General features: G+C 36.1%; 1 protein-coding gene across 1 annotated transcript in view; it reads right to left on the bottom strand.

Annotated features, from left to right (window-relative positions):
• Window positions 1–150: 150 nt before the first annotated feature.
• The window catches only part of LOC125062702 (putative fatty acyl-CoA reductase CG5065), a 32,230-nt gene continuing 8,718 nt past the window's right edge, over window positions 151–23,662 (bottom strand). The window contains exons 2-8 of the mRNA XM_047668778.1: window positions 8,524–8,723; window positions 7,083–7,391; window positions 6,609–6,804; window positions 4,129–4,327; window positions 3,281–3,520; window positions 1,994–2,251; window positions 151–1,048 (exon numbers count right to left, since the gene is read on the bottom strand). Of these exons, the coding sequence (XP_047524734.1) occupies window positions 892–1,048; window positions 1,994–2,251; window positions 3,281–3,520; window positions 4,129–4,327; window positions 6,609–6,804; window positions 7,083–7,391; window positions 8,524–8,721 (1,557 nt within the window). The 5' untranslated portion in view covers window positions 8,722–8,723 and the 3' untranslated portion in view covers window positions 151–891. The remainder of the gene's footprint in view (window positions 1,049–1,993; window positions 2,252–3,280; window positions 3,521–4,128; window positions 4,328–6,608; window positions 6,805–7,082; window positions 7,392–8,523; window positions 8,724–23,662) is intronic.

The raw sequence follows: 23,662 nt of genomic DNA, 5'->3' as shown, positions 1-23,662 counted from the left end.
ATCCATGCAACTTCCTTACAAAGGATTACACAATTCCCGAGGCTTTTTGTATCGAATCGAAATCGAACTCGGATGGGTCCATCAAGCATTGGTATAATGGTAAAAATCTGATATGGCGTCATAGTGGGTATTCTTAAATCAAACTCATACAAAGTAAAATATATGTAATAAAATAACATTGTAATACAATTGTAACATTTAGATTTATGAGCTAAATGAGGTTTTTGTGTTTATTACTATGTGTATACTTACGGCATATTTCTATGCGTTTACCACAAACCAATACGAAAAATAGCACCGTCCAAAGTAGTTTTTAAAATAAAGTAAAATCCGCATATACACGTACACCAAATAAAATGTAATAATAATAAAATGTCTTAAACAGATTTACTGTGTAACTAACATTTTATATATTGATAAAAATAAAGACATTCGGAATGGGATTCCACCTTCGCGCTTAATATAGTGGTGGAAATAGAAGATGATGCGAGGCAAGGATTTAAGAATTAAAGTAGAAATGTATACTCCCGCAGACGTAGAACATACATAATATATAAACATTCTGAACTTGTTATACAAATAAAAAAATAGCTTCAATTAATATCAACAATAAAAATAAAAATAATAGTCAGATGCACTTCTGACGCGCTATTCATTAGTATTGTAAAAATTAGGGCAAAATAATATTACTTATCAGCCATAATTTTTTTGTGAACTTTATTGTAAGAAAAAAAAAGAAAAAGATGCAATCCTGAAAAACCATCCAACCTGCAGGCTTACCCTGTAACCTCAATAACAATATCGTGCATTTGATAAAATCCCAGCTAATTGTTAAGTATATTTATGAAAATCTGTTTTACAGGATAGAATTGCTGGTTATTTACACTATGATTATTTATCAAATACTGCAGGCCCCAAGAATGGTACATGTTTTACTACAGGTTCCCCGAAGCTCAACACATCTTTGACAGGCTCGAACCATTTTGCCAAGAACGACAAAATCAGTAACGAAAACAGAATCTTCACTATCCAATCCAAAACGTAGAGGCTGAAAATACAATATAATACATATATAAAATAAAAATAAAGCAGTCTTTCCTAAAATATAATAATAAAATTTCTATGAAACTAAGAACTAAAGATATTATGGATCTCCTTGGGCTCAAAAAAGGTACTCCTACTTAAGAGTGTTAATTAAAAGTATTATTGTAAGAGAAATGTTTTTCAAACCAATTGTGATTACTGCCACACTTTTAGTATAATCTTAGATATACTCAAAAATGTACTTTCAACTTTAAACAAAAACTAACGGTTAAAGGACTGGCTTCTAAATACACCTTACGCAGAGTTGGAGAGACTTAACTTGATTCATAGGCTCACTTATTTATTTACATGCACTTACACATTCACTCATTCACTTACATGCACCCACACATTTATTTACTTATTCACTCACATGCAACCACACACTAACCTATTCACTCACATGCACCCACACACTTACCTATTCACTCACATGCACCCACACATTCACTCATTCTCTTACATGCACCTACACATTAACTCATTCACTCACGTGCAACCACACACTCATGCATTCACGTACATTCGTACACACACTCACCTATGCACTCACGTATGTTACACGTCGAGTATGCCATTAAAAATTAGGACTAAAATTTGTTGCAAACAGTTAAAAAACATCAATGTTGTAATTTAAAAAACATATTCATTAACTTTGTTATTGGAGAGACTATTTTATATAAGTTGTGATACCCCTGACATAAATGAATTAACCACATAATAGGTACCACATATACCTACATAATATATGTATCATATAACCACATATTATGGATATCAATTTTATATCTATCTAAAATGACCATAAATCATTTACTCTATACTCGCCTCTTACCAAAAAAACGGAACAAAGGTAAAAAGTTATAAATTATACATTTTATACAACGAAAATAGAGTTAAGTTTACTCACAAATTTTGATACATTTTATTCAAATGTATTTTAGCGGGATCCTCCTTCAAACAATACAAGCGACCGCCTTCCACACAATTCTGAATATATTCCTTTTTCTCAACATTGCTAAGATCGGTACTAAAGGTTGTTTTGTCGTCGCCATGAAGTTTCGACTCTATCGCATCAAAATTCGGGCATGGGAAGGACCAAGGCCTCATTGTGAAATATTGTAGTACTTGTAGGCCTTGGCTTATCCTTTCTTGGACTCGGAGCATACTGAAAATGGAACAAAACTATACTGTTCTGGAATTACACATATATTATCAAAAATGAATTCAAGATAAAGTTTCTTACAGGCATTTTAAATGCGTAAGAACCTTCCCGAATACGCTAACTATAGAAAAAAATCTCTTGAAGTTAATATCTCCTAACAGGCGGCGTAGACCCGTTAGGCTTTTTAAGGATCGTGAATTAAATTCTATTCTAAATTTTATAAAATTAATTAGCAGAAATAATAGCGCCTTTTCGAAAATTCGTGGCACACACGACAGGCTACACAAGAATTTTTGATTACTACGTAGTTCTTGACGCCTTTTGGTAGGTATAAGTAATGTAAGGGATAATGATATTGCAATAAATCAATAGGATGGACTGTATCTCCGTTGATTCAAGACCCGACAGCGGGTAACCGCAGGTCCTTCAGATGAATACACTACAATAATGAGCCATGAAGCTACTATGCACCCAATAAACCAATATTTACCCCCTCGTTTAGATACATATTTTTTTCTTTGATAACATCAAATTTAATAGACAGAATGTTCATCTATATAATCTAATTTCGCTAAGGAAAATTATAGTTATTATAGGGGTAATTTTAATATAACCTAGGGAGATAGACCCTTCTGTAAATAGAAAGGTAAGCTCGAAGGAAATATTACATGAAGGCAAAATTTTTGATGAAATTGCGTTCTATAACTTAAATATATTCCCTGAGTCCAAGACAGTAAAATCCAAAAAAAAAAACCTTTATGCCGTTTACAATAATTTCTTTCTTAACAACATGTTTAATTTGAAGCGTAATTAATTTATGTTTAATGTTTATTTTAATTAATTTCAACTCATGTTAATTGAACGAAAGTAGTCTATAAAATTTTTATTTATCGATTGAATTCTTCTGAATTAAATGAAGCCAAATGACAGCGCTTAGCGTATTTCATTACCGTTGTGTTATAAACACACAATATATTCTAATTACAAATCGAATCTGTAACTCATATAGTTAATGCTGTAGAAAATACATACAATCGTTTTTGTCCAGTGATCAACAGCAAAAAGTCTATGCAATACGCAGGAAGTAAGTGGTAGAATATCCTTTTGAACTCGTGTAACGCATAGTTTGTCGTAATATCACCATTTGGGTACCAGAGTGGCCACGCCAGTGGGTACTTTCGGCCGTAGTCTTTTCCAATCCTTAAAACATCGCCCCAGGTGGTTGGCTTTTGGTGTCCAGTGTTAATATTATAGATTGGTATTACATCTGGCCTGAAAATATTTTAATTCATATATAAATGTGATATCGAGGAGGAAACTAATTCTCGAACACCAAGGTTGAGAAAGAATCGTATTTCGGAAAAATATTGTCTTTATTCGATGCACATGTGTATATAAATAAATTGTGTTAAAACTTCATGAGAAAACTTATAACTTAAAGGTATTTTATTCAAGCTCTTTTTTATTTTAGCTGTTTCAGGTATGTTCAATTCATCATTGTCGTCGGTTTAGTTGATATAAGATACTTTAGATGCACCTTACGTGAGCATAATGATTTAAGTAACAAAATTGTAAACAGAAAATTCCTTCACCACAATGCGCACTCATAGACACTACAATTTATTGGCAAGCCGGGTTGCGAACGCACGATCTTAGGAGTGCCTTTGACTTGAGTTGACTAACACTGCTTTGTGTGCAACATCGTATAAATCCTGACAAATCAAATGAACTCCCAAATACAAATATGGGAGTTCATTTGAATTGTCATCTGTACATCATGTTTGTATATAGATGTACCTATATATACAATTGACACCGCATTTTTTAACTAAAATACACGCAATATAAAAATATATAATAATAAAATATATTTATCGTACTTCTCCGTCCGTAGTCCTTCAATCATACCAATCGCTATGATTGCATTAATCGCCGTATCCACAGGGATAACTTGAGCAAATAGGGATCCATCGCAGAGCATACTTCGGATCGCGCCTTTTCCAGCACCCAACATGAGTCCTACTGGGCCATTTAGATTGTCCACCCACCCAGGAAGTGGCTCCGATAAAGCAGGACAAACTGGAATAAGAAAATGAAATTAATTTTCATTTTATGCATAGTAGTCAGAATTATTTTTCTTGATTCTAATCTTCACTCAGAGTATATATGTCGAAACGAACTAGCTTAATTAGCCATTCAATTAACGGCCTAGCCTTTTTACTAAATGGCGCCGTTTAAGTAACGGCCTGAAAGATTATTATTGTTACAACATTTAATAAACTGGCTGGCTAATGTTAAGGCCATACGTACGATGGAGACAATATTTGGCAGAAATAAAAAAGTTGAAACATAAAAAATATTTTTTTTTAAATTTAAATTGCTTGTGTCAAATTAACATAATTATTGTCGCTACACTCTCCCATTGTACTTGTTGTTTTTCATGAAATTTTGTAAAACACCATCAAAGTTGTGGTTTGAAGACGCCATATTGACAGTTTGAAGAGTTTCGTTTCGAGTTTGACAGTAGCAGAAATTGGAATTAAATTTAAATTAACAATAGCCAATAGTCAATAGCCTAGGCAAGTATTACTGTCGCCGCACACGGGCCACACGCCACAGCCACAAACGCCGCCACGAGAAGCTAGAAGCGGCTACAAAGGTAGCTGAAGCGCGCGACAGCCACTTGTGGCCGGTGGTCGACACTTGCGGTCGGTGGCTGCTACTTTTTTTAACCCTTGCCTGCAGTATCATAATGGTCGTCGTAGTCGTCGTAGAAGACGAAACCATAGTTATTGGATACACAGAAAGACATTTAATATCCCCTCACCATGACAGGTCGGTAATCGACAACCATTGAACTATACATGATGAAGCATTTGGCCTCAATGAAAATATGATGAGGCCATATTCTGGAAAATATTTGGACTTAGACAAAAAAGTTTTCAATTATAGGTTAAGCCGTGCCAGACATTGCATTGAGTGTACCTTCGGCGTACTAGCAAACAAATGGAGAATATTACATCGCCTATTAAACACTTCTGTTCATTTCTCAGAAGACATTGTGAAGTCTTGTTGCATTTTGCACAACTTTATTCGCAAAAGGGATGGTTTCAATTTTCGTCACACTTTGAAAATAGTGGGACTCGAAAATATAAAAAATACAGGCTGGCCAGTAACACGAGATTTCTTCCCAGGCCTTCGCTTTTTCTCCTCTATTACTAAAACTATCACTTTTTGAATCCCAAATCGCAGGACGGGATTGTATCTCTGATATAAATAATTCTATATCCATATTTATCTACCTATATGAAACACAGACTACGTGCGTGCGTTACCGTCGACTTCAGGTTAACTGAGGTAAGAGAGAGAGGGGCACGGAATCGCGCGAGTGGCGTGTGGCAGCTTTTTGTGTCGGCGTTTAGTGGCCGGTGCGAGCCACAAGAAGCAAGCTGCGACGATTTGTAGCGTGTGGCCGCCACCGGCGCCAACCGTGTGCGGCGAGTCCATAAAATGTATGAAAATTACAGGAAATATGCCAGTGGCGGCGTTTTGTGGTTGTGGCCGGTGGCCCATGTGCGGGGACCCTTAGACGTGATCGATCCAAGTCATTTGCCTAGCTGATTGATCAACTGGCTGAACATCTTTCAGGCCGCCAGTTAAACAGCTAGGCTATTAATAATTGAACGGCTAATTAAGCTGGTTGGCTGCGACATATATGTATATGATGATTGGGTAGATTATTCAGTGAAATGCTTTGACAGCAAAATCTGCTAGTCTTATGCAAAAACTATCAAGAGAAAATATCAATAAATCAAAAGACGCATAATTGTCTCTCTTATAGCGGTTATGGGACATATTAACATAATATATTGTTTAGAAGTTTTAATGGCATCATCAGGCCTGATTTTTTTCATTCATATTCCTCATAATATAACAAAGGCTTCAAATAGCCATAGAATGTTTTGTTATTAACTTGTGTCACATCACAAATAAATAAAAGGTCTGTCCATTTCTTAGGAAAGTGTCATACCTCTTCTACAAATTATTCACGCTTTCACGTGACACGGCTCATCGCGAACCACCTTGAAAGCTAATGGCCACTAACAAAGTTCAAAGGAAATTATGTCTGGCAGGACAGCACCGATTTTGAAAACTTTTTGTTTACTGAACTGCAATGCATAGGAATTTCATTAGAAGTCGGTATTCAATATATTCTAGTCTGTTCACCCATTTAAAATCTACACATTCCTATGGAGCGCTTTTCAGTTCTTTACTATGTTAGCTATTGTAATTGATTTTAGGTTTGGTTCGTGACCTCTGAATTTTATCCAAATGACTCTCCAACCCAGTTACGACTTACCTATACTAGGGCGAGCTATGACTACGGGCATTGTTTCAAATGCATTAGCAACTATGGATTCAGCTAATCTCTTGGAATAGGTATAACAGTTAGGATGTGCTCCCAGCAACGACGGCGTAAGTAGGGCTAGCTGCTTGTCGTCCAACCATTCTATAAGCCGCATTATATCCGATGGCAACACTGTCGGCGGGTGTATCTGGAATAAGAAATAGAACTTTAGTCTTTCTAAACATCACAACAGAAAAAGAAGATAGGGAAACCTTGTTGGTGAACAGCATATTTTTAGAGATAAATTGTAACTCTACTGGCTAGTTGGTGGTAGATCTTCTAAATCTAATGTCATGAGGAAAGCCAAAACCTAAATAATTTATATTGGACTGACTACCTGAAGAATATTGGGTATCGAAGTGTGAATATAATTATTCAGTTGTAGAATTCGTATTTCTAATTCTAGAAAGCCATCTTCAAACTTACCTTTTCCTCGAGAACCTTGTAATCCGGGTAGCAGAAAGCGGTCGAAAGATGAACAAAGACTTCTACTTTTTTAAGTCTCTTCGCGACATTCAGGGTCCTTTGGGTACCGCATGTGTTCATGTTGACGTTGTCTTTAAGTGGCGCCTCCAGTCTAAGAGTTGCAGCAAAATGGAATACCAAAGATATCTCGTCAGACAATTTCTCTATATCCATATCTGACAGACCGAAGTTCTCGAACAACACATCGCCTTGGAGAACCTTAATCTTCTTGAAAGCTGATGGACGTTCATTCCTGATGCGGTCGAAGAGCTGAAAACACATGAAGTTTCGTAATCCTTCCAACGAGCCTTCCAGCTGTAACAGGTTACTACTACTAGCACTTGGACACTAAGTTTATCAGCGAAGCCAGCATTTGAGGGAGGATTACCTACGCACCTTTTCACCTTTTTTTAGTCTTGCAAACGTAACTGCTCAAGATTTCCAACCACCCTTGTGTTGCGGACAGAATTGCATTTATTTCGAGACAATTAAAATAATTAATAAAATTTCGTTTTATAAAGCTGGGTTTAAAGAGGGTTGTATCATGTAATGTCTTCACTTAAAAGCTGAAGAATTAGTTTTAGAACTGCCCTGCACTTATCGAACTCACACAGCGGTTTTCGAAACGAACTGAAACGGTGGGAGCTTGTAGTTTATTGTTTATCAGAATGCCAAATCATAAAATGACTGCTTCACGACTGATTTGAGAGCGACCGCCGATGCGAAAACCGCTGTGTGAGTTCGAAAAGTGAGTTACAGAATCGCAAGGCTGTAGACATTATTTATCGTCTTCATTTTCTAAGAAAAGACTCTATTTTTAAGATGCAATATAAGGCGGCAGGTGAAGTTGAAGAGACCCTTTCACTGGTAAGTGAATCTTCAATAACGTTTCTGCTTGCCAAGCGGAATGATTACATCTCTTCACGTTGATTACTTTTACATGCTTTTCGAAATTTTATTGTAGTGTAGTAAATTGCCACAGAACCAGGAAACAGGCACCCTGACTAGATTACGATTCTTGACCCAGGTTTAATCAGGTCGGGCCAATAGGCGTTTTGTCTATGTACCTTATCATTTGTTTTTATGGCAAGGAAATGCGGTCTTAGGGCCGAGTCGAGTCGTTTATTTAATTGGCAAGGCACCTAGCATCTCACAGGTCGAAGTCAAAAGCATGTCGGCCTCCTTACGATTATATTGTAACCCTGCATAGTTTGTACTATAAATTAATTTCCAGCCTTGCGATTCTGTAACTCACTTTTCGAACTCACACAGCGGTTTTCGCATCGGCGGTCGCTCTCAAATCAGTCGCGAAGCAGTCATTTTATGATTTGGCATTCTGATAAAAAGTGAGTTACAGAATCGCAGGGCAGTTATTAATATTAAATAAGACAGCAGAACTCACAGGTAATCTTTGCAACTCCTCTATTCGTTGATTGACAGACTTTCCCCTCTTCGGACGCATGAGAATATAAATGTTGCCAATGTCTGGAACACTGTACAGGAGTTTCTCAACTAACACTTTGCCCATAAACCCCGAACCGCCCGTTAGGAGGACACCCTTGCCCCTGTAGTAATCATTTATTGACATTCCAGCTGACATGCCTGAAATTGAGATAATCAATTATATGAAACCAATCACGAAAAAAAGCACAAGTTGCACATTGCTATTTTTTTAATTTTAAGGTAAGTTTAGACTACGACAATATACGCTACGCAGTGTCGATCGAGTTTGTGGGTTTAATAGTGATTTCTTCTAAAGGTTGGCTGGTAACAACTTGAATTGCGAGCATCTTGTGTTATACTAAACAGTTCCTCATCGGATTTAATGCCAGTCACTTCCACAACCACGACTTCTTCCTTCCAGCCTTCATTGTGAGCTACAATGATGATGAATGAATGAATGATGACGCAAAATGTGTCCGAGATATGCGACTTTATTGTGATATTACAAACTAATGGCACCAGCTTAATACATAATTAACTTTATTGGGGGACAACAAACTGTTAATCAAACAAGGGGTTTAGGAGTTCCTAAAACAAACGAACAGCAAACTTATTACAATATTATTATGTACTTCCTTTAGCAGCAAACTTGGGCCCTTACTCGTACCTCTAATTAACGCCTATAGATATTCTTCCTTTGTTTTTTTTGAGTATTCCTACTGCTAAAAGACGATTAATAAACAACGTTAATTTTATTATGATAACTACTTCAGATAACAAGGACATGCTTACAATAATTTTAGAACAGAATATTTGGCGAACAAAAGAGAATAGGTTCTATGTAAAAATAAATAAATTAAAAAAGGTACCGTTATATATATTAAATTTGGTAGTAATAGCTTTTTAAAGCAGACTCGCTCAAAGATAATTGTTAAACGGTACAACGAGTACAAAATAAAAATCGAAAGGCTGGCGTGTTAAAGCCAGTTCTAACAAAGTTGATAAACGCTTTGACGAAAAGTAACTCTATATTGAGAAATTTTTTATATACTATTGTGATTTTAATTTATTATTTTTCCATAACTCATTGAAATTGTACAGGGGGATTTTTTCTAATAATATAAGAATCCGAAAACAAGTCGCTAGTCGTATCCTATTTATTTATTTCTAGTATTAAAAAAAAAACTATTATATTAGAAAATATGTTTTTTTAATTTATTTACTTCTTGGCTCTATATGTTTTAATCTTGTCTATGTTATAATAAGTCTGTAATTATAAACATAATATTATATTTGTAGGTATACCTCCAAACTAGAAAATTTAAAATGTATAATTATTACTTGACCGCGCTATTTGATGGTGCCTTTAATCCATTTGTAAGAACTTATTTGAACACGTGGTCAACCACGTTTGACCGTCCATGACTCCGTTACGAGTCATGAGTACCACTAAAAAGATCTAAATATCGATGTTTGAATTTAGTTACGACAAGTCAACTTTAGAGAACCAATATATTTGTTTTGAATTTATGGATTTTCAACCCTTTATCAATCAAAAATTTTTTAAATAATTGTTTCTGTTAAATTGAATTACATAATATGTCATTGAAAACAACAACAAATTATGTAATTAAACCAATTTAGAACTGCAATGAGAAACAAAGTAGGAAAACAGTTTTATTCGTTAAGTTAAGATTACTTTGGTTATTTTAAACTAGACAGCATATGTATAGATGTAATGGATGTCTGGGAAAATTACTATGTGAGACAAATTAAAAATGTTTTATTTTGAAATAATATATAGAGATAAAACTATTTCTAAAATCTTTATTAAACTGCGCACCACTAAGACTAAAAAAATGTGTATAAATTAAACATGTGTTAGCAAATTATATTTTTTATACAATACAAAATACAGATACACAAAACAATACATAGTCACAAGTTCGACTCCTACCGAAATAATATTTTTGCAGATTTATTGTGCAATGCCCTTTGGGACATTTACTACTGCAGCACCGGAAGGATGTATTTGCTTTTTTAAATTAATAGAATTTATTCTCAGGCATATACTATGTCCGAGAACAATAACTCAAAAATATTTTATACACAACAAAATGTCTGTACTAATAAAGAATACAGAATATTTAATTATTTTTCTATATAAATCAGATAATAATGTAAACATAGTTATAGTATAGAGAGATGACCGAACTTTAGGTACCATTAATAACAATGGCTAAAAAAAATATATTTTCCACTCTCCATAATAGAATTGAGACCATCTATGCCATGGATACAGTTGCGTCATAAAAGGTATTTTTGAGGGCCATTTTAAGTGAGAGGTCGGTGTGATTATAGTTCACTAGCCTCTGAGCTAGCTTCTGGAAAAATTTGGAACTAGACGAGTTTTTTGACCTACATCCGCGCGAGCACTGGTCAATTAACAACGATTAAAACAAAACTTAATTTCTTGAATAATTAAGAAATAAACGTATAATTAATTTCTCGTTTCGTTGGAGCAAAGTCAAAGTTTTTTTTCGCAAATTTTGAGATCTTCTTAGAATCTAGGTGTTTAAAATCACACCGTTAATTACAAATTATATTATTCTGTATAAGTTTAAGTTTCTCTATAAGATTTTGGTCCGGTTGTAGTCCAAAAGCGCACATTAGGTCTGTTGAATCATTACATTAACAATGCAAAAATACTATGCATTGTAACAGTACTCATAAAATATATAACTGATTTATAATGTGTAATGAATAAAAGCCGTAACACTGTTTATGTAAACTTAATTTTTTCAAGATTAAAAGTGTAAAGTTAGTTTTTTTTTATCTACATTATGTTATTGAAGCTGGAAATATTCAAATTAAATAACTCATGAACGTAAATATTTATGTAGAAAAACCTTACTTACAGCTTACTTAACACAAAATATTTGTGTGTGTAACAGAAGCTAAAATGGGCTTCATTTAGTGGTTTTTTTGAAATACTTAGTTGCGAGTTGGATTAATTATGTGTTATAAAAACCTTTCTGTACTTGTACACGCGTAAGTAGCTATACTTCTTTGGCGTAACAAGATAATAATCTTTTCAATAAAATTATTCTACATTTGTAGAAAAAACGACACTAACAATAGAAAAACAAAAATGTTGACTATAGCTAACTTCAGGGTGGTTTTGTGTGACGGTGTGCGCGCGCATTGTAAAAATTTACTCCCATAATTTTCCCATAACGCGCCCAAAAGAAGTATAACTTCAAAAGATGTCACGTGCAGGTAGCCGATTTAATCAATGCTTAGTGTAGTTCTGAAATTACTATAAACATAAATTAATATAAACATATTTTTTTAAAGAAAGATACACACAAATTGTTTGTTTTTAGTTAGTTAACAATGCTAATGCAGAAATAAAATTTCGCATGCTAGTTTGACATGATTGCTTGTGCGGTTATTTTAAGTCATCCATCACAATATTTAACACTTTAAGGCAAATAAAGGATTAGTTTATTAAATAAATGCTATAAAGCAGCTTAAACACAGCTAATGTATTCCACAAAACAAAAGGATATAATTTAATTAAAGAACTAATTAATTTTTTACCATCTTATAGCAAAAAATTTGAATGAATTTTTGCAATTACAAACAATCATAAATCTGTGGCGCTATAACCTTACCTCTTTCGAGTAGGTCGGCCCCTCAGGTTTCTGTATATATTTTTTGATCATTTAATTCTTCTAATATGCAGATTATGTCTATATTTAAGGTCTAAGACTTGCCGGTTTCCTCACGATGTTTTGATTTGATTCCTTTTTAGACAGTAAATTGACGCACAGGATCGAACCTACGACCTAAGGGATAGCAGTTGCTCGATAAAAAAGGCCAACGAAGTCATATGTAATAGGTATATTTTTTGCTGTCTATTGTTAATGACTATTAGCAAATTATATTCTCGACAATAATGAATGTCAAATGCCTTGAACCTTTCGATGATCACGTAATGAACACATAATATTATCTTTACAATGTCTATGTGATCATGTTTTTATATTAATAGTTGATTTTTAAAATTTAAAAGCAAAAATGATTTGTTAAAGTTTTCTTCATTTAATTATTTGGGAAGTGAGTGACTAGGATATAACATTCAATTTATAGCGAAGCTTCTCAATTGTGCTGTTTCGATTTCATTTCAAGACGTACTCAAAATCTATTAAGTATGATTGTTCAGTACACACAAAATGCATCTAAGTTAAAAAGTAACACGCAAGCTTTAAACTTGATATAACTACATATATAACCTTTATTTTAATACCTCCTTTAATTTAAGGGAAAGTCTACCGTATCGACGGGATGAACATTAAATGTTTGACACTTCCGAAACACAAGAAAATTTTGTATTGGATCTTTTTGTCGTCTCTTCCAACGCTTTTTCAATAGATATTCTGTTATTCGACGGAAATCAACAAATCAAATCAATGAAAACCGGTCCTACCGTTCTCGAGTTATAAGTGTTCGAAAACATATTAAGAAAGACAAATGTAAAACTAAACAAGATTTCGATAGTATAAATTTTGAAATCTCTAATATTTCGCATATTGGACACAATTAAATTTAAATTATGGCGATATTGCATTAACCAAAGCAGGTAAAACAGCATCGATACGGTGTAATGATTCATCCGTTATAGTGCTATTGACCTTTAATTCTTTAGAATTAATCTGCTTTAGCAGTCAAATAAATCTTGCATTGATAATGTTGGTGGAACTTATTTTTAAATCAAGAATTTTTAATCAAGTAAATTTCTAGATTTGTTTTGGTTTACGTATTTAAATTAAATATATTTTCAGTACTATTGTAAAATCATACAATAAAGCATCTGTTTAATATAGCATTATATATCTGTAAAATAATCGGTTACACAAAACACGAAACTGTTTGAAGGTGTCAACTGACTGCAAACGTTTAAAATTTGAGCTTTTAACTAACACAAAATTAGGGATAGTTGGGTTGCGACGCTAACAAAAATTTGGCTTATATAAGTATTATGTATGTATTTTGTATTTGTATGGGTGATACTGTGCTTTGTGTATGTTTAAATGTGTATTCCGTTTTTGGCTTGTGTGTACAGTGTAATTGTTTGAATATTGTTTAATAAGAAGCTGTAGGAATACCGTTGAGGAAATGAGGAAATAAAGAAAAAAGAAATATAAGGGTTCATAAATCTATGTGACACTTCAATACAAGTACAGTCGATCTTTTTGGACATTTTTGGAAACAAGAATGTTGTAGGTATTACAATTTATGAGTGTGGAAAAAACTAAAGGGCTCATTTGGCTTTAAGTGTGCGATGATTGCTTACGCTACTAATTATTAGCTAAAATATATACAGTGTAAACTGTTTATAACGAATTTCAAGAGAGCGAGCATATTTTTTCGTTTCAAAGAGCTTTCGTTATACGGAGAAAAAACGAAGAAAAAAAACAAATTTAACTAATTACAATAATTTATATATTATGTATAACGATATAATAGATAGATGACGATTGTGCGTTTAGTTTTTACTGAGACCAAAACTTCCCACAGGCAATGTAATCTAAGAATAATGGCACACGTGTTAATGCAATTAAGAATAATAAAGGCGAGAAGGCTGTTTATGCCCTCAGGTGTCTTTTTCAGAAATTTTGGCACCCCAATAGGTTAGTTTTGTAAGCTGATTATAAAAACAATTACACTTAAGTATGTTGTTGATATCTAAATATGAAAATATTTCTTCGTAATACAGAAGGGATGTTGCGTTAGAAAGGGTGAATTAATGTATGGGTTTTGTGATAACCAAACAAATTTAACTCATATTTACGTTATACAGCGTTTTTCGTTGTTACGAAAGTCGTTATAAAGAGTTTACACTGTAAGTAACTTAACTAATACTTATTTATCACCTTCCGGCTAGGAATATTCTCTAGAATATTCCAAATCGACAAGCGACAAAGCCCGCTATTTTTTCCAATACCAACTATAACTTTGTAACTTCTCTGTATCATAACAAACGTGATCACAGACTACAAAAACCTGGCCTTATCTGATTAGAATATTGACCTATAAACTGTGGTGTCATGTTTACTTTTTGCTCGAAAACTCATTATGGATTACGTACGTGTATATTACATATTATATGACAGCTAAATAGAATATTATGCAAATTAATGTTTTGCAAAAGATAAATGACTTGTTAAAGAATTGTTTTATTAAGAAATCATTTTCCATTTTAACAATTCAGGAGTTACGTACTTGAAACAATCTTCAAGAAGTTTTTGGGCCTGACATGTTATTAATTTATCTTAGACTTGATGGTTTTCTCACACTTATTTTCTTCACAGTATTTGCAAGTGTTACTACTGTACATCTATTTGTTCGAGTTTGAACGCACTACGCTAGGAGCAGTGTCAGCGTGCACCTCGTATTCCTGAGGTTGTAGGTACGATCCCCGGCTGTGAACTTATGGATTTTCTAAACTAGACACCCAACAAAATAATTAACATAATAATATAAGAGTCTTTCCTCCAACTTCGATTTGGAGTAGAGACTCTCGGGCCGTGGGGTTCAAGTGCACAGGCGATTATTAAAGTCTTAAGTTGGCACCTAGTAAATAGTATCGGCGACCCCAGAACTGGTACTTTCCTGGCTCAACGAATAATTATCGCAATACAGCGAGGAAATGCTGCCAGCGTTAAAGGTACACTGCCACAGGGACCAAACTTTAAGTTTGTTTTGATTTTATTTTTAATTATTTTTTAATTATTAGGTTCTTTGTAGGTTAAGTAAATTGTAAATACTGTATACTTGATTGTAAATATGAAATGTGTTTAGTAAATATATTTACATAATAATAATTACTTAATATACTGAAACATGACATTACATTCTTGAGTCACATTTATATTGTAAATATCTTCAATTATAATAATAAAATTATGAGGGTGCAAGTGTACCTACTGTCATTTTATAATACAGTACTAGATTAGTTGAAAAAGTATGCAGCATAAATTACAGAGCATAAATCACAGTGAGAATGGAAATTTACCTAGTCCCAACTAGTTTTAGTGTATTACGAGTACACCGCTCACCACATTCTATGATCAAAACAGTTTTTAAGCGTTACTTAAGAGTTTACGAGTCATTACGAATGTTAATTTTAGGTTTTGTATCTTTCGTCATTCTCAAACTACGTATTGTAAATATGTATGTACACACACATACATATTTACAATATATATAAACAAGCAAAATATTCGTACTTAATTACGTTTCGGCTATATCTTTAAAACATCGTAAATATTATCTATTTAAAAAAAGCTGTGGATTACTAATAAATAGTTAATGTTTTTCTAATGTGCAAGTATGTGATCAGCTTTCTGTGCCTGACACACGCTGCCGACTTTAAGTCTAAAGCATCTCGGTTTCCTCACGATCTTTTTCTTTACCATACGGGTATAAAATGCTCGCATAGACAGAAAGTACATTGTTGCACCACCAGGACTTGAACCTACGATCTCTGAGATGAGAATCGCAAGTCGAAGCCACTAAGCCAAGAATGCTCTGCTGCTGCTTAGTGCTGAAGAGGTCGAATAAAATGTACGAAGTCCACGCGGTTATAGGTTAGAAGTTTATAATTTCAATAACGAAATGGAAATACTTAATCGAAATGTATGTGGTATATAGTATTGGAAGTTCAGAGGTCCCATAGCTTTCCATGCGTTGTATCCAGTATATCTTGTTCAACGAGTATTGCCTTATAAATTCAAAATAGTCCTCTAACTTTCCATATAAACAAGCTTCGTCTGAGCAAATGTTCCCTATATAAGCTGCTTACTTTACTTGTACGCACTGTTTAAGTTGCACAGATTTTTGATGTAAAACTTCTTTAGGCGCATGAGAGTAAAATTTTTACGGATAAAACGTCACGATGTGCAGCGTTTTTGACGAAGAAAAGGGAGAGAGCGATTGAGACTGATTGAGAACTTTGAGAAGTGAGAATGGCGAATTACCTTATAGAAATTAATTAATTAAATTAAAATTTCGTAAAGAGTATTTATGAAATATTAGTATTTTATATTTTATGCAAAATATTTTATTGAAATCTCAAATGACAAATTGTAAAATATCGAAGCAATTAATTTTAAAAATTAAATGTATTATTTGTATTATATTTCGACACTTTTAATATTTTAATGACAATAAAATTCATTAAATTCCTAACATATCTTCCTTTTTCGCTCCCTCTACGTCTCGGAAATCTGAAGTTTCTTCTTACATGTGTACTTTGTACGCACGCACTTTTTTATCTAATATTTGTATCGTTTTATATAAGACCTGAAGTCAGGCATCTGTTTCTTTGATAAATTTCTTTAAGACAAGTGTACTAAGGTGCTCGAGGCATGTCGTAGATTTTTGATGTTTGCTATTTGCTACATTGACCTATATAGGTTATTTAGCATACGTGGTTATAGTTATTAAAGTACCTTAATAACTAAAACGCACCAGAAATCCTTGAAAACGATTGTGATATAACTGTGTCTACCAATCTAATGATGTGACAACTCATCATTCGTCATCATTCAACCAAACATTTGCGAGCTTTTCTAGAAGGTCGACGACACTGAACTTCTTCACAGACTTTCGCGTTAATATAGAAATGATTTCGTGATATCGACTATGTATTTGCGTATTGTTCCCACGAGAATGTAAGTGCATGCTCTTATTTCACCTTGCCTACTGCTGATAGAGGACAAATCTTTGTTTCTATTATTTTTATTATTAATTACTTGAGATGTCATATGGAACATGGTATAATAGTGGCAGCTCCTTACAAATATTTTGTAAAACAAAAAACTTGGCGATTAAAAAGAGTGGCGAAGAGTTTATTGCCTGTTCTTCTCTTCCGTTCTACGCCGTTGATTTAAGAACTGGCAGTAAATGGAAAATTAGAAGCATTTAATGTTTATTTCTTTATTGACGTTCATAAGTGTACATTGTGTTACCTGTTTTTTTGAATTTGAAAAATATGAAAGCGAAATAACCTGGTGTAAAAATATTTTAAGGCAAATTTCAAAAATATATACGTATATTAATTATTTCTTTATAATATTTATAATTAATAATCATTAATTTATTTTAGACTACAAAGATGAAATAGTTGCCCTTGGATATCAAGAGTACAAGGGACCGATGACACGTTAATGTGGTTTTAATTTAAAAGGTCATATTCGAGTAATGTACGGACATTGGCAATGCAGGTAGAAGGTATTCATGCACATTCTGTGTGCGCAGACACACACTTATTCAAAAACTCACACATACGAAAAGCAGTATCACAAGCGCCGGCGCAATTAAGAGATAAATGAAAATGATTAATCGCAATCGTCAACTATTACTTAATATTTTTGCACTTCTTATAGTGCCAACTGCTTGCGAAGGTTGGCTATCATCATGGCTAGTTTTGGATGCCGCGCTTCTAAACAATGACTTGGCTTAGACCAAACCATTGTCTAAGGTTTTCAACCAAGACCTGCGTCTGCGGCCAGGTCTCCTTCTACCTGCTACTGCCTTGTATGATTAGGAGCACGTACATAAAACGTGGCCGAAATACTTGAGTTTCGTTTTCTTAACCGTCATAACCACTTCTTCGTTCTTCTGCATTATGTCCAACACGGTATTCCGTATGAGGTCATTTCAAGATATTATAAGCATACGTCGATAAACCCAGATCTCAAACGCTTCCAGTTTAATTCATATTTTTGCACGGTTTTTACAAATATGTACGTAGTGTTCCTTATGATTTAAATTTACTAAAATACTAGCTGACCCGGCAAACGTTGTTTTGCCATGTATATATATTATTTCTAGGAAACATTTTTTTAGTTTAATAAAAATAACTATAAATATATAGGGGTTGATTGTAGAGGGGTGAGAATTAGTGGTTGTATGTATTTTTGTATGCTTTATCTTAAAAAAATAAAAACAAAAAATTCTAAAAAATAAAAATTTGGGGTGGACATCCCATATCAGCCCCTTAATTTGCATACAAAAATTCATAAGAATCGGTCGAGCCGTTTCGGAGGTGTATGGAAACGAACATTGTGACACGAGAATTTTATATATTATATGACGACTCCAAAATATACGATCTCACGCGGGCGCTGGGGGCGGAAGATGATTTACTTATCGTATTAAGGTGGGAACTGACCAATGTTACGAAGTGTAATGTAACATGTAATGTAATGTTGTACAGCGAGCATTCGTGCAGTCAGTACGTCGTGTTACGTTGTTTTTCCCCGTAACACGACGTACTGACTGCACGGAATACTCGCTGTGTAACATTACATTACATGTTACATTACACCTCGTAACGTTGGTCAGTTCCCACCTTTACGTTACATATGATACAACATATTGCATATTAATAATTTAATAGTAATTGCCGTTTTAATGTATGTTCTCTCAGAAAACCGGCGTGAAGTGATGCAATAGGTTCGCCCTATTGTACTCGCGTTTCGTGCGGTGAGAGAGACTCCCGGAGCCCATCCCCCTCCCCCTCCCCTCTACAAGAAATATGAAGGTGCAGAAAAAACAGAAACTACCCCAGGGGGGTACCACACGCGCTCGCGGTGGAGAATCCCCCTCTGGGCGTCCAACACCGGGACACACAGCACCCGGTGGTGGACGCACAGGCTGCCCTTCGTATTCTGGGGGGGGCAATTCTGCGCTCGATAAAAACAATAGTAATCGTTCTCGGGGCAAACGGAGCAATTTAACATAGGCACCCCCGTCCACACTCGCCGTGGACTTCACAAATGTTAGGGGGCTCAATTCCAACATCAACGCTGTCCACCACCATTTAGAGACTGCGAAGCCGGCCTTGCTCTTTCTTACCGAGACTCAGATTTCCTCCCCAGCTGATACTTCCTACCTCTCCTACCCGGGGTACAAATTGGAACATTCATTTGTGCCGCGGGCTGGAGTTTGCGTGTACGTCAGAGAGGATATCTGTTCTCGTCACCTCGGGACGCTTGAAGGAAGGGACCTATCTAACCTCTGGCTGCGCGTAGACTGCGATGACCATCCGCGATTCTACGCATGCCTGTATAGGTCCCATAGCGGAAATACCGAAACTGACCGACTCATTGAGCACATCCAAATGGCTACAGATTCCCTGCTCGAAAGGGTTCCTACCGCTGAAATCGTGATACTTGGCGATTTTAACGCCCACCATACCGATTGGCTCGGTTCTGAAACTACCGATCACGCGGGAAGATCCTTTCACGACTTTGCTTTAGCCTACGACCTGACACAAATGGTCCCTGCGATTACGCGAATACCAGATGTGGGTGGTCATAAACCCTCTTTGTTGGACCTTCTGCTGACTTCACATCCGGAGAACTACCAAGTCTCTGTTGAACCGCCATTGGGTTCATCAGATCATTGTGTGGTCCGGAGCATTGTGCCGTTCACGCGCCCTCTACGGCCTAGCTTCGCGGGCTGTCGCCGCGTGTGGCACTATAAGTCAGCAGATTGGGATGGGATGCGGTCTTTTTTTGCGTCCTACCCTTGGGGGCCCATTTGCTTTTCGTCGAGTACTCCAGATGCCGTCGCTGACTCTGTCGCCGAGGTGGTCCTGCAGGGTATGGATCTTTTTATTCCATTCTCTGCGGTGCCGGTCGGTGGCAAGTCCCAGGCTTGGTTTAGGCGTTCTTGCAAAGCGGCTTTGCGCCGTAAGCATGAATGCTTCAAAGCCTGGGCAGAAGCGGTGACATCCTGTGATGTGACTATCGGCGAACGTAAAAAAGCATACAATTCAGCCTCCAGGTCCTTCAAGCGGGAAATCGCTAAAGCAAAGTCAGAGCACATTGCCAGATTTGGTGAGAAGTTGGCCCGCCTCCCTTCGGGTACTCGAGCCTTCTGGTCTCTTGCCAAAGCTATCCAAGGGAATTTCTGTCAGCCCTCAATTCCACCATTGCATAGGGAGGATGACTCACTGGCCCATACCGCAAAAGAGAAGGCCGATCTTCTAGGCTGTCTCTTTGCGTCGAACTCCACTTTGGATGATCAAGGGAAGGAACCACCGACACTATTGCGGTGTGATACTACGATGCCCGAAGTTATATTCCGGAAACGTGCTATCCGTAAAGCTTTGTCTTCCTTGGACATCCATAAGTCGAGCGGGCCTGATGGCATTCCCCCAATTGTGCTGCGTACTTGTGCTCCTGAGTTGGCTCCGGTACTAACGCGCCTTTTCCGGTACCTTTACACGCTCGGCACTGTTCCGAAGTGCTGGAAGATCGCTTCGGTACATCCGATCCCTAAAAAAGGCGATCGCTCTGATCCGTCCAACTATCGCCCAATAGCTATAACCTCCTTGTTCTCCAAAATAATGGAAACCATTATTAACAGCCAGCTCTTGAGGTATCTAGAGGGCCACCAGCTGATTAGCGATTCCCAGTACGGCTTTCGTCGTGGTCGCTCGGCTGGTGACCTCCTTGTATACCTTACACATAGGTGGGCAGAGGCAATTGAGTCCAAGGGGGAAGCGCTGGCGGTAAGTTTGGACATAGCGAAAGCCTTCGATCGGGTGTGGCACAGAGCATTGCTCTCGAAGCTTCCAGCCTATGGGCTCCCTGAGAAATTATGCAACTGGATTGCCAGCTTTCTCGCTGATCGAAGCATCAAAGTCGTCATCGACGGAGCATGCTCCGACCTGAAACCTGTGAATGCTGGTGTCCCACAAGGCTGTGTCCCATCCCCGACCCTGTTTATTCTGCATATCAATGATATGTTGCAGCTTAGCAACATTCATTGCTATGCGGACGACAGCACTGGGGATACTTTTTACACTGGCCGGGCAGGTATTTCTCGGGCTGTTGTCGATGAGTACCGGAACAAACTTGTGTCTGAAGTCGAAACTCTTCTACGTGGAGTCTCGGACTGGGGTAGACTAAATCTAGTCCAATTTAACCCCAAGAAGACACAAGTATGCGCGTTTTCCGCTAAAAAAACTCCCTTTGTTGCTACTCCCCTCTTCGAAGACACTCTCCTTAAAGCCTCAGCTAGCATCGGGATACTGGGCGTTGACATATCGAATAACGTTCAGTTTCGCGGTCATCTGGAAGGAAAGGCTAAATTAGCCTCCAAAAAGCTTGGTGTGCTCAGCAAGGCGAGACGGTACTTCACTCCGGGCCACCGCTTGCAACTATATAAAGCGCAAATTCGGCCCCACATATCCATGTGGGGCCGAATTTGCGCTTTATATACGCTTTACTGCTCTCACCTCTGGGCGGGAGCTCCCCAGTACCAGCTCCTTCCACTTGACCGTATTCAACGAAGAGCGGTTCGAATCGTCGACGACCAGTCACTTTCCGTGCGGCTTGATCCCTTGGCGTTGCGTAGAGATGTAGGATCTCTCTGCATCTTCTACCGCATTTACCATGGAGAGTGTTCAGAGGAGTTGTTCGGTCTAATACCTGCAGCTGAGTTTCATCATCGGACGTCAAGGCAAAATACAAAATACCATCCGTATCACCTCGACGTCCGTCGTTCCACAACAGAGCGTTTTCTAAGGCAGTTTTTGCCGCGCACCACCACTATGTGGAACCAGCTGCCCACAGAAGTATTTCCGAACCAATTCGACTTAGGGTCCTTCAAGAAAAGAGCGTACCAATTCTTGAAAGGCCGGCAACGCACTTGCGAGCCTTCTGGCATTGTGAGTGTCCATGGGCGGAGGTATCACTTAACATCAGGTGAGCCTCCTGCCCGTTTGCCTCCTATTACATTAAAAAAAAAAAAAAAAATTCTTCAACCGCAATGCGGTATGTATCGGCTCATTTTGGGTACATACACATCGATAATTTAATTTGACAGTTCAATAATATCATTTTACATTCTTTATTACACGTATTCAATTCGCTCCGTTTAGTTCCAAATACTGACAACAGAGCGGTAAGTTTTTCGTTCAAGAATGTATATTTACGCTTCTAAGATAGCTATACGGTTTTACGTAGGTATAGTTCTCGCTAAGACCTTATTGTTGCATATTTTTTCGCAGATGCATAAAAACTTTTAAATATAACCAAGAACAATATAAATATAACACTAAACCAGATTAAGCAAAATTTCATTGTTTTTGTACACACAAGTGGATAATGCGATAGAGGTCAATTTCGTAACAACTTACGTCGCACTCTTAAATTGCGTTAACAAAAAGCCCTTGAAAATCTAAGAATCAGATGAGGTCAACAATGAATTATAATAAATCATAGTACTTTCGCAATCATAACGTATGGACTGAAAACTAATAAAATAATGTATTTTTTATTAAGTTTATTTATTCACACCTCGTTGCAATAAAAATATATAAAAATTATAAGGGCTACGGGCGGCCTTATCGCTAATAAGCGATCTCTTCCAGGCAACCCTAGTAAGAGAAAAAACTAAAAAAAGGAACACGATGAGTGCAAGAAGTGCAGAACCAAATGTTATTGTTATTATGTTTAATACAAAAACTTAAAAGCTAATCTTACAGATTCATGAACAGCGATAGTGATGCAATACAAAACAAAAGGAAACACATAATACTTGAAATTGATATATTATACTGTTGTAGTGTTTTGTAACATAAATATTAATAGTCATATTAAAGAATAAGAGCTGTATGTAGATGACACGAGTACGGAATTTTACAATATAACATTTATCGAATCATTATTTGTAACTAGTATTACCGGTCTCCATTAATTATAATATACTGTTTAAGTTATAATATTTAGTTTATGTCCTCTCAACTGAAGTGTTGATGAAATTTTTATCAAATGTAATTAGTAGATTGCTTATCATATATTAAAATATCCAAAGATTTATAATTTATATTTACAGTTTCAGGTTACTAAATTATATCATAAGTACAAAATTAATATGACGCAGTCCAGTCTCACCGCACGAGGGAGCGCTAATAAGGTGAAAAATTTATTGGGCACAGCCAGAAATTACGCACATTTAATTATTGATAAAAGCATTGCAAGCATGTAATAAAGCATTCGTATTCACACGTC

Source organism: Pieris napi, chromosome Z (genome assembly GCF_905475465.1).
Source record: "Pieris napi chromosome Z, ilPieNapi1.2, whole genome shotgun sequence".
Classification (NCBI taxonomy): domain Eukaryota; kingdom Metazoa; phylum Arthropoda; class Insecta; order Lepidoptera; family Pieridae; genus Pieris; species Pieris napi.
This window is presented reverse-complemented; position numbering and strand designations above follow the sequence as displayed.